The 10,826-nt window shown below is 43.2% G+C and overlaps 1 protein-coding gene across 2 annotated transcripts in view; it reads left to right on the top strand.

Annotated features, from left to right (window-relative positions):
* Positions 1-9,786: 9,786 nt before the first annotated feature.
* TRPM7 (transient receptor potential cation channel subfamily M member 7) overlaps positions 9,787-10,826 on the top strand; it is a 54,029-nt gene continuing 52,989 nt past the window's right edge. For both annotated transcript variants that reach the window (XR_001873141.1, XM_017804970.1), the window contains exon 1: positions 9,787-10,036. Coding sequence is in view for 1 of the 2 variants with exons in the window: in XM_017804970.1 (XP_017660459.1) it covers positions 10,034-10,036 (3 nt within the window). In the remaining variant the exon portion in view is untranslated. The remainder of the gene's footprint in view (positions 10,037-10,826) is intronic.

Genomic DNA, 10,826 nt, shown 5'->3' with positions numbered 1-10,826 from the left:
ACCATACTTTTTAACTGTTTTTGAAAATTCTTTGCAATTGATAGACAAACCAGGTTTGAATAGTGCTAGTAGTGCCTGTGTTAGTTAAAGCCAATGCATGTGTTTAACTTGTTTAATGTTAATTTGTTTTAGCTCTTAAAGACTTGGAAAAGGATAAATAGTAAGAGTTTGAGTTTGTTTGACACTTGTTCTTTTTTCAGGAAACTGCAAATTGAGGGGGATTAGGCATAAAAAATTTGTATAGCTGTAATGCTAACACCTCACACCAAAGAAAACTGGAGAAGGCAACAACAGGAGACCATTGAGTTCACTTAGTGCTCATGTCAGGTAGCTGTTAAAGCATTTTTCCTATTCTTTGAATGAATGTCATTCCTATAGCCAGCACAAGTTCAAGAACCCTGGGAAAACAACCGAGTAAGCACATGCTGGGCAGGGGCAGTGAAGACTTTTCCTGCAGTGCCTCATGCGAGTGCCTCCCTGTTTGTCTGAAGGTCACCTTTGGACATAAGATATTAGGAAGAAATTCTTTCCAGAGAGGGTAATCAGACACTGGACTGGGCTGCCCAGGGAAGTGGTGGATTCTCTGTTCCTGGAGGTTTTTAAGACGAGACTGGATGTGGCACTTAGTGCCATGGCCTAGTAACCACGGCAGTGGTGGATCAAGGGTTGGACTTGATCTCAGAGGTCCCTTCCTACCCGGCTGATTCTATGATTCTATGATTTAGAGTTAGTTTTGGGCGTGTTGGCTCAGGAAAACTTACCCAGATTAAATCTGGCTTAGCTAGATTTACTGTGACAGTATGCTAATTAAGGCAATTGTAAATCTATATCGGCAGTTAACAAAGGCTTACTGCAAATTCATTCGCAGCTTTATGTGATTTATATCAAGTTTAAACTTTGGTTTGCAAGAGGGAGGAGCAGCCAGACTGACAGTCTGGATGTCAGTTGTTGCCATTCACAGGGATTGACCGCGGTGCCGGTTGATACGGTAAGATAAACACCTTGTTTGCAACTTCCCTAAGGAAACAGGATTTACAAGCAGGTTTTGTATGTTAGCAGTTCTCCTCCTTGACTTGAGCTTGAACTGACAGCCTCAGAATGCAATGGTCATCTTCAGTTTTTATTTGACTGGCATTTCATAAATTACAGCATACCTCAGTGTTCCAATAGCAGACTGAAAATGTGTCTTCTGATGTGTTGTCGTGCTCTTTGACAAGCCCAGTATCTGCCAAAGTTCAGTGATTTTGAAGAAGTTTCTGAAAATTTCTGAAGCAGATAAAGAAGTCATAACTCATTCAAAGTCATGCAGCCTTCAGAAGCTTCACAAACCTATGTTATATGACTTCTTTGTCTCTTTTGAAATNGATTTACTAAATTTTCAACTATAAATGATAATGGAATTAGTATAAAAAAAGACCTTTGGCAATGTAAGTGTATTCAGCAGCTGGCTGTGGAACCTGTGTCTTGTTCTGTGCCTAATAATGCTCCATGCCTGATCATGCCTGAGGTTTCACACACGTGCTGCAGTTTAATGGGGTGTAAACTAACTTTTTCCTTTCAAATGCTTAGGTGCTTTGTTTACAAAAATTAAGAACGGAGTTTAAAATTTTATATAAATAGTAGGTTAGTATTGACTACTGAAATGAGGTTTTTATAAGTTCAACAGAACTGATTGCAACACTTCTAGCAATTTTGAATGTTTTTAATATTAAATTTGGTTGAGCTAAACACTGTTAAAAGCCTTGTTAGTCATACTTTAGTAGAAAAATCTTACTACCTTTTCATTGTATGTTTACTGACAACAGCCCCCTTCCTTATGACTCTTAAGTTATCACCTTAAGAATGTTATTAATAAATGTTACTTGGAAAAAAGATAGTTGAGTAATTGCTTTGTTCTAACTCATCTTTTTCTTACTGTGAATGTTCATGGCAAAACAGTTACCACTTCATAATACCAAGTAAATTAAAAATCTGTGATGCAGCCCCATAAATGTGTAGTTGCAGTTTTTATCTGTGTATCCAAGTTACGAATCTGTTTGTAGGTATCTGTGTGGTAGGTTTGGTGGATTCCTTTTCTCTATATTTTTAATTTTCTTCTGGGGTGAAGAGCAGGGAACTGAAGTCTGTGAACTAGCCTACATCTGTTGGACTGGTCTGATCAGGGAGTGCTCGCTGCACAGCTGTTAGTCATGAGCTCTGGGAAAGCACACCTGACAAAAGTGAGCGAGGAATTTATTTAACACGTGCAAACTTCCTGATGGTAACAAGCTGCTTGCACTCAGCCCAGGAAATAGTGCTGCAGAAGTATTTTCAGCTGAAGGTGCTCAGCCTTTGACATGAGGGCAAGAAACAGCCACACCTCGGACACGAAACCCAGGCTGGGTTGGAAATGTTGACAGGGAAAAAAGTCACTGAACCTGAATAGACTTGGTATGTGATCCTTGAGACATCCCTACAGCCCTGGGATAGTGTGTTTGTATGCAACATGTTTTTAAATATTTTGAGCCTCTTCTGCTCATACATTGGAGGTTCCAGTAGCATTGAGTCTCAGTAAGTGAGTACTTAAATTCTTATTTTCTTTTTGGTTTATGTTTTGAAGGAGACTCTCTAAAATGTTCTTCAAATATACTTATTTTAAAAAATAAAGAAGTTAAGAACAGACACAGCTGCAATCAGCAAACTTGTTTTTCACTGTCTGTTCCCCTTGCATTCCATTGTTAAGGCTGCTCCATTTGACACATGGGCGAAACTGTAAATCTCAAAATTGCAAGAAGAGAGGTAGTTTCTTCTGAGGAAGAGGATGCTTGCCTGTTTAGATCAGTCCAATCTTTACAATACAGTTCCATTTAGACACAAGAGCAAGCTTTTCCATGTGAGTGTGGTCAAACACTGGTGTAAATTGCACAGAGAGAGGGTGGAGTTGGAGTTTCCACCCTTGGAGATACTCAATATACAAGTGGACACAGGCCTGGCAGCCTGCTCTGAGCAGAGTGATTGGAGTAGGCTGTTAGACTTAAGCACATTTAAAAGTTGTCTTTGAATTTGCAATGCTTTCAAAAGCTGAAGCACTGTTTTATTTTCAAGTAGCCCATACAGCACATTTTCTGAGTGAATGGTTTATCTTTAGGATTTTTAAGGAAAGAAGGAGAAGGGCAACTCAGACTGTTATCCCTTTTGTCAGAAGTGAGTGATCAAAGTTCAAGGTTTTGTGTGCTTGAGAGAGGTTGATGGTGGAGGCTCAGGTATCTCTGGAATTCCTGTTATTGATAAAGAATGTGCAAGATCCTGTTTCCCTGAATATAGAGGGCATCAAATAGCTGAGAATAGGTTCTTTGCTTGCAGCTCAAAGACCTTTTAACCAAGAAAGTGTTTAGATCAAAGAGCTTTTAGCTTTTTGTCAGGAGTGTGCTCACAGGTATTCTGCTGTCTGGTTTCAGTGACAGTCATGTAAAACAAGCTGATCTTCTCCTTATCTGTGTTATGGCCCCACCGACTTTCTGGGGTTGCCTTGTTGTTGTAACAGCCAGATTTAGATTTGGAAACAAAACAAAGTAAAGGAAAGTTTTTGCAGTTTCATCAGGGGTTGAAATGTGCTCGTGTTGGTTCTCTCAGTGTTTGCAGAACTGCTACCACAATGTAGCAACTTGTGCGTTGTACACACTTGGGAATACGAGGAAATTTGACAGGTTAATTGCTGAATTAAAAGTTCAGCAATGGCTCAGTTAATTTAATTTCCACCTTTGTTGTGATGTGTCCCTGTCAAAGCTACAAGAAAAGTGGGCTTCTTTTAATTAAATATTTCTTTCAAAATGTAAATGGAAACTTAGGCTGGGAAATTGATCTGTCCTTGTGGATTTAAGGCAACTCCAGAAAATTAGCAAACAGGTAAGTGAGTATTTCTGTGGTAGCTGATTTCAAAAATAAATTTTATAAGTAAATTTACATTAGAGTAACAATGGAACCAAGACCAAATGCATGCCCACTGCTACCTTTTCTCCGAGAAATGGAACAGCAAGCCTCCACAGGACAAAGTGATACTTTTGTCATGGTCACTGTCAAATAAGAGTTTAAAGTTGGACAATTAAGACCAGTCCCATATAAATTAAATTTAAAATTTTACATTTTGATTAAGAGTTACCTATCCCTAAATTAAAACAAAACACAACAAAACAAACCCAAAAAACAAAACTGTAAAGAAGCAGAGCTCTGTGAACTTGTCCCCAGTTTCTAAAATTCAGGCACCTCTGCCTCTTGCTGCTTTGCTTGCTGGTTCAGGCAGTGCAGTCCTGGAAGGAGATGTTGCACCTCTGCTTCTTGCACATGGAGCTTCTCTGTGCAAAGGCCTCCTCACTCTCCGACCACTGTGTATCTGCTCAGTGAAAACACAAGAATTTGTGAGCCAAAAAATTGCAGCAGGAACAATTTTCACAGGGAAGCTTGAGAAATTCTAAAAAAAAAATTATGGGGGGAGAAAGTTCAGAAGGAACAAAACTGAGATAAAGTTGTTTTAGTTGCATTTTTAAAGGCAGGCACTGATAAAATCTTGCAAAGGGCCATTATTATGTTGTAAATGTACCCACACAGTTCCTGGCAGCTGCTGGTTTACACATCTAAATAGAGATGAATGTGGCACACCCTTGGCAGTTTTGTGCAAGACTTCAGCCTTTGTGGGTTAAGCTCTCAAATGCAGTTTTCTGAGCAGGAAGTAATGTGTCATATTCCCAAATACAGGATACACTTACATTTTACTTTAGATGATGGGTTGGGTAATGTATCTCTTTTTGTATACTCATGGAGCATCTGAAAGGACAAATCCCACATTCAGAACTGCATGTGCTCAGTTAGCTCATTAATTTGGTGTCCCTTTCTATTAATAGGGAGTATCTTTAATGCAGATTTTAAAAATGGAAAACCCACCCCTCAGTTGCCTAATTGGGATGTGACAAGCCATGTTGCAAAGCTGAACTTGAGTTACTGGTTTTGCACTCTGAGCTTGTGTTTGGTCATCGAGTCCTTTGTGCTGCCATCAGAAAGCCACCCTACAGCCCTTTGCTATTGTTAGTGGTGATTTGCCACTCCCAGCAAAGCACTGAAGCACTGAGAAGCCTCACATACCATTCCCTGCATCTGTGTTGCAAAGTAAATGGCTGACTTTGCCCTTAGCTAACACCTAAATGCAGTGTTGTTAGAGAGGAGCTGAACTGCACTGGTGGCCTTTAGGTGATACCAGATCAGTTCTTTTATCTCCAAAGGCACCTCCATCTTCTCTTTTTACAGTTTTGGCGGCACAGTAAGCCATCAGTGTTATTTTGTCAATTTTAATACATGAGCAGTTTTGTTACTTTAGTTTAAATACATACATTGCTTGTGAGGTTGGAGTCTAAAACAGCTACAGGGAATAATTTGTTTTATGACTGTTAAATATGCAAAATTAATTTTTGTACATTTTTCTCCTGCTATATCTTGAATTTACCCTGGATTTCATGATCTCTTTCTTAAATGTACAGCTATGACACTTGTTTCTTTTGAGGGAGCATGTCTTCTTAGCTGTTAAAGCTAACACATTGCTCAGACTAACTACTTTTTGACTTCAAAACCTTGGTATAACGCAAAAAGATTACTAAACCTTCGGGAGCTCTTCAGAAGATATGTGACTCTGGAGTGTACCACATGCCAACAAAGTAATTACTAAATAGTTGAAAAACTGTGATGTTACGCACTTTTTAAGTTTTATTTTCCCCAGCATCAATGGCAAGAAGCCTCCTCCTTTTAGGTTATGTTTCCTAAGTGGTGTGATTAAGAGCAATAGGCTGTTTCTACTTAATCCCATATTGAAACAGTGTATTTTGAATTGCTACAAAGTTTCATGTTTGTAACCTTATTTGGTACTGGACGAACTGTTTTCACAAAAAGTCAGCAACACCAGCACTAGAAAAACCTTTCACAAATAATGGAGGGGACTTAGAGTTCCCATTAACCTGTGTCATAGTATGGTTTTTTTCCCTACTTGACAAATTTTGAACTTGCATGTGGAAAAAAAAAAGGTTTCTTCAGTTTTCAGGAGTAGCAGTCACAATGTAAACTGCTGAGTTTCCACTGTAGCTGAACAGCTGATTTACCTGGATAAAGCAGAAATGGATAAACCTGTGTCCAAAGGAAAAAAAAAAAAAGGCATTTGGGATAATTCACCTTTGTTTGAAAATTGAACCAATTATAACTCTTTTCCACCACAGATTACTGTAGTAAGGGATAAAAAAGGTTTTCTAAACAGAATCTGTTTGATCTTAAGTTGGATAGTAACTAGATCTCCTTATCAGTTGGCATTTGTGATTGATTTAACTACTTGAATTTCAGCACTTATTTTGAATAACTGCAGAATAGCAGCACATATCTGGTAAAACTTTTTATAGAATCAAACAAAGTTAAAACCAAGGTTACTTTCGTTTAATAGTAACCCATTTAATTTATCATCAAGAGGAATGCTGTATTTTTTTTCAGTGCATGAGTCAGTAGTTCATCTATGTGAGGGTGAGTGAGTAATGAAACAGCAGCATCCTGGCTATTGGATATTGCAATATTGAGATAAGGGCTTCCTTAGAAAGATTTCTTATACTTTAGCACTTACAGTGTGATCGAGTTATAGCTGGTTTAATATCATGCAGAACCTATTAAGGTTAACATCACAAATTTTATTAGTGCTGGTTATGATTATATAACAAACTCATCATGTCAAGGACAGACTGGTAGCTTAATTTGAGATACAAAAATGAGATACAGGAACCACATAACCATATAACCGGTTATATTCAATTTGAGATAGTAGAAGCTTGCTTGAGGTTAAAGGTCCTTAAATGCAGTGAGGTATAAAATAATGCTTCATTATTTCCTTGTCATTCACAGCTGACAGCTGTTGATTTGGAAGGATATATCAGAGGAATTTTGAGTTGAGTATTAGTGTGATTGAAAGGTAACAGTGTGACAAGTAGCAAATATTTCTCCCATTGCTCATCCCTCTAAGGCTGAGGTAGAGAGATTCACAAGATTTAACATCTGAACGTAAAAGAATTCACCTTTGGGTGACTAACTCTGCTAGCTTAGGGTCAAATCATGCCATGTTTTATATGGTTGATCCAAGTAATAAAAGGATATAAAGTGACTTCCCTAGGCCCTGTGCCATCACTGCCAGGTCACAGGGGCACTGTGTCCTGCCCCCCTTCCCAACACTCTGAGAGCTGATGCTCCCCCAGACAGCATGAGGCAGAGAGGATGTTGATGACTCATTTTCCTTTCATTTTCATCACAAGCTGTTCCAGTGAAACAAATATGCTCTCTCTCCATCTAACCTTAATCACAGTTGAACTCTCCAACAATTTAATGTCAATCTCTCTACAGTTTTGCAGGATCAACAGGGAAAAAAAACATGGAAATTCCTCACCTCAAGCATGGGACTTGATGATCTCAGAGGTCTTTTCCAACCTAGTTGACTCTGTAATTCTATGTTCTCCTAAAACTGCAGCTTGTACCAGAGAAGATTCATGTTCAGGCTGGCCTCCAGCTACTTTTTTCTAATTTCTTTGCTCCTTCTAGCTCTTGGGTTCACAAATATGAAATTTAGAGGCCAACATGATAACCAGTATAGCCCAAATATTGCTGTGAGACTGTGAGATGAGATAAAGGATCCTAGTTATAGAAGAATTTGCTCATTAACTTAATGTGGAATGTGAGCTTTAGATAATTAATGAATTAGAAAGGGAAGAAGAGGAAGAGAAGAAGTAGGAATGGGGTAATTTCTCAGAAATGCTTTATGGTGTTAACTGAGGAATTCAGAAATCCCCCACTTTCTCTGCTTTCCTTTGGAAAGTTCTTGAATCATCTCCAAAAAAATTTTACTGGGCTTCCACTGCTCCTGTTCCTGCTCCCTAAGCCAAGAACTAGCACATGGGAATTCAGGCAGGAACAAGTAGCTGCAGATCAGAAGGCTTGGGACTTCTACAGTAAGAGAGTAAATGTAGCCTGTTCCTTGTGTGATCTTTTACTCAGAACTAATTTAACATTTTCCCGGAAAAGCCAAATTTTCCTATTCTATTAAAATTGGGAGTCCTAGGAACCTAATTTTCATATGTATGTAAAATAGCATGAATTTTTCAGAAGTTAAAACAAGCATTAGGAGCTCCCCTGCAGCTGAGGAACTCCCCACAGCAACACCCTAATGTGAGCTGGATGCTGCAGGTGCTGGGTCTTCTCAAATTTGCACCTATTGTTTGCAGTAAAGGGGTCCTGGTACCAGAATTTACAACTGGATCTTTTGTTTCTTGTTATCCACAGTTCTGTTTAAACTTTCAGCTGCCACTTCTGCGGCCATTTTTTTTTTAAGCTTGGTTTGATTTTTGATCATCTCTGTCTAATAACTGGAGTGTGTCTAGTGAATTTGGTAGTATACCAACCCTCAGACTCTTAAGAAACTGTTTCTGTCATGCTGTGGCTCATCAGTTTTTGGCTGCATGAGCAGAGCCCTGTTACCCTGTGATGCACAAGCCCATGGTTTAGGTGTGAGCACACACTGTCAGCTCAGCCCAACACTGTGGCAGTTAATGTTGGCATTTTGCAGCAAGGGGAGATAGATGATAATTGGTTCAACAACTCACAACAGCTGACAAATGATCAGGTCTGACAATGAAAAATCAAAGGTTTTAAATTAATTTGAATGTTTGGATGGAGTTTTTACATAATTACTGCTCTTGTATGGCTATGGCATTTTAAAAATGGTACCAGGACCTTTGAGCCAGATTTAACTCACTTTTCATTGTGAGGGAAACACTGAACTATTGAACTGCATATGTCTTAAATAAAAGTTAATGACAACATAATATTAGATACTTATTTTAGATGCAAGATTTTTCTAGGACGTCCTTAATTTTTTACATATAGGGAACACAAATAATTAGAGCCACACTTAATTAATCTCTCTTCCCTTATAAATGCTGTTTACTGTAGCATAAAGTTTGTTTCAAAAGATATATAATGACACATGTAGTAGAAATTATCGTATGAGCTTTTTCGTTTGCGGTACCGATTCTCCAAGTTTGGAGATTGCATACCGGGACAAAAAAAGACAAGTTTCCTGCCCTGGGCAGTTCCTAATCTAAACTGTGAAGTGAGTTGATTGCAGTGGAAGGAATGCATCCACCTTTTCCCTCCAAAACGAACTTTCCCTCAGTTTCGCTCAGCGCAGTCACAGGGTTTGGGCACTGCCATGTGTAAGCGGGGCTGGTGAACGAATCTGAACTAATGCTGTTCCCTGCTCTGTAGCTCAAATCAGGAAAAACGCGGGTCATTTTCCGAAGGCAGCAGCCGGCGGGAACGTGCCCGGGCTGAGGTGACACCTCGATATCGGTAAGCGGAGCCCCGGTCCCTGCCCTCGGGGCAGCCGCGCAGCCCGATGCGAGGCCCGTGTCTTTGCGGAGGTTGTGGGGTGTGGAGCCCCCACCTCTGACCCGCGCGTTCCCAGCCCGGAGGGCTCCTGTCCCGGGAAGGTCCGTTTTTAACATCTCCGCCGTTACCTCACCAGCACGGCCGCTGCCCACCGGCAGCCGCTGCCACCTTTCCGAGGCATCTCGGGGCTCCCCTGCCGTGCGGAGGGGCCGAGACACCCGCGCCCCTCCCGTCCGGGCAGCGCCGCCCCGGCCGCCCCCTCCTCCCCCGGGGGCGGTGCGCGCTGACGCGGCAGCGCCGCGGCTCCTCCACCGGCCGAGTCGCACAATTATGAGAAAGAGGCGCCGGGCCGAGACCGCCGCCAGCCCTGGGTCCCGGTGTGGAGCCGAACCAGCGCCGTCCTCCGCACCCCGCGCCTCCCTTCGCCCCCCGTGCGCCGTCCTCGCCCGGCCGCTCCCCACCCAGCGCTCCGCTGCCGCCGAGCCCAGCCCCGATAGATGGAGACAGGCCCCGCCACCGCCGACGCCGAACCACGAGCAGGAGCTGCCCGGCGAGAGGAGAACCAGAGTCGGCGCCGAGACCCAGCCCGGCCCTGAGGAGAATGGTGAGGGTGTTCGGGTGCCGCGGCGGCGGGGCCGGAGCGCCCGGCGGGGCGGGGGAAGGGACGGGGCGACCGGCTCAGACCTGTCCCAGCCGGCTGCCGCGGGTCCCGGCCGCCCCGAGCCGCCTCCCCGCCCGGGGAGGAGGGAGCGGGGGCACCCCCCGGGCCGTGCCCCCAGCCCGCGGGGGAGGCTCGGGCGCCGCGGGGCCGGCCCCAAAAACCGGCGGGCGCCCCGGCGTCCCCCGCTCATCGCTCCCCGCCCGCGGGCTCGGCCGGGAGCGACCCGACCCGCGCCGCCGGGCGAGGCTCCCGCCGCCGCCCTCCCCGCCTCTGCCCCGGGGCAGCCGCGGGGCCGCGGCCGCTCCCCCGGGCACCCTCCACGCCCCGGGCAGCGCCGGGTCCCGCGGCCGAGGGACCGCAGTGCCGGGGAACGGCAGCGCCCGGTTGGTGCTCCGGCCGAGCGCTGCCCTGCCCGGCATGACGGTTCGGTGTAACCCCGGGGTTCACACGGTGCGCGGTGTGTTCTCTGGGCTGCAGCAGTTTCCCCCTTCTCATCTTTCCACCTAGTGAATATTTTTTTTTTTGGTTTCTGCGTGTTGTCATGTACAAGGGAGCATATAAACAGTTAGAAAGCGATGCGTGAGGGTCTGTAAAGAAACACAGTTTTAATTCCAGCTCTTTCTTCTGGCTGCTGCTCAGTTCTTTATCCTTATAAGTTTATTCCTTAGTTGATATTTATAGAATCTAGAGTGATTCATCACATCAAGTGCTTTCAAATAATTTTGATAATCTA

This window comes from Lepidothrix coronata, unplaced genomic scaffold (genome assembly GCF_001604755.1).
Source record: "Lepidothrix coronata isolate B3197 unplaced genomic scaffold, Lepidothrix_coronata-1.0 Scaffold11, whole genome shotgun sequence".
NCBI lineage: Eukaryota > Metazoa > Chordata > Aves > Passeriformes > Pipridae > Lepidothrix > Lepidothrix coronata.
This window is presented reverse-complemented; position numbering and strand designations above follow the sequence as displayed.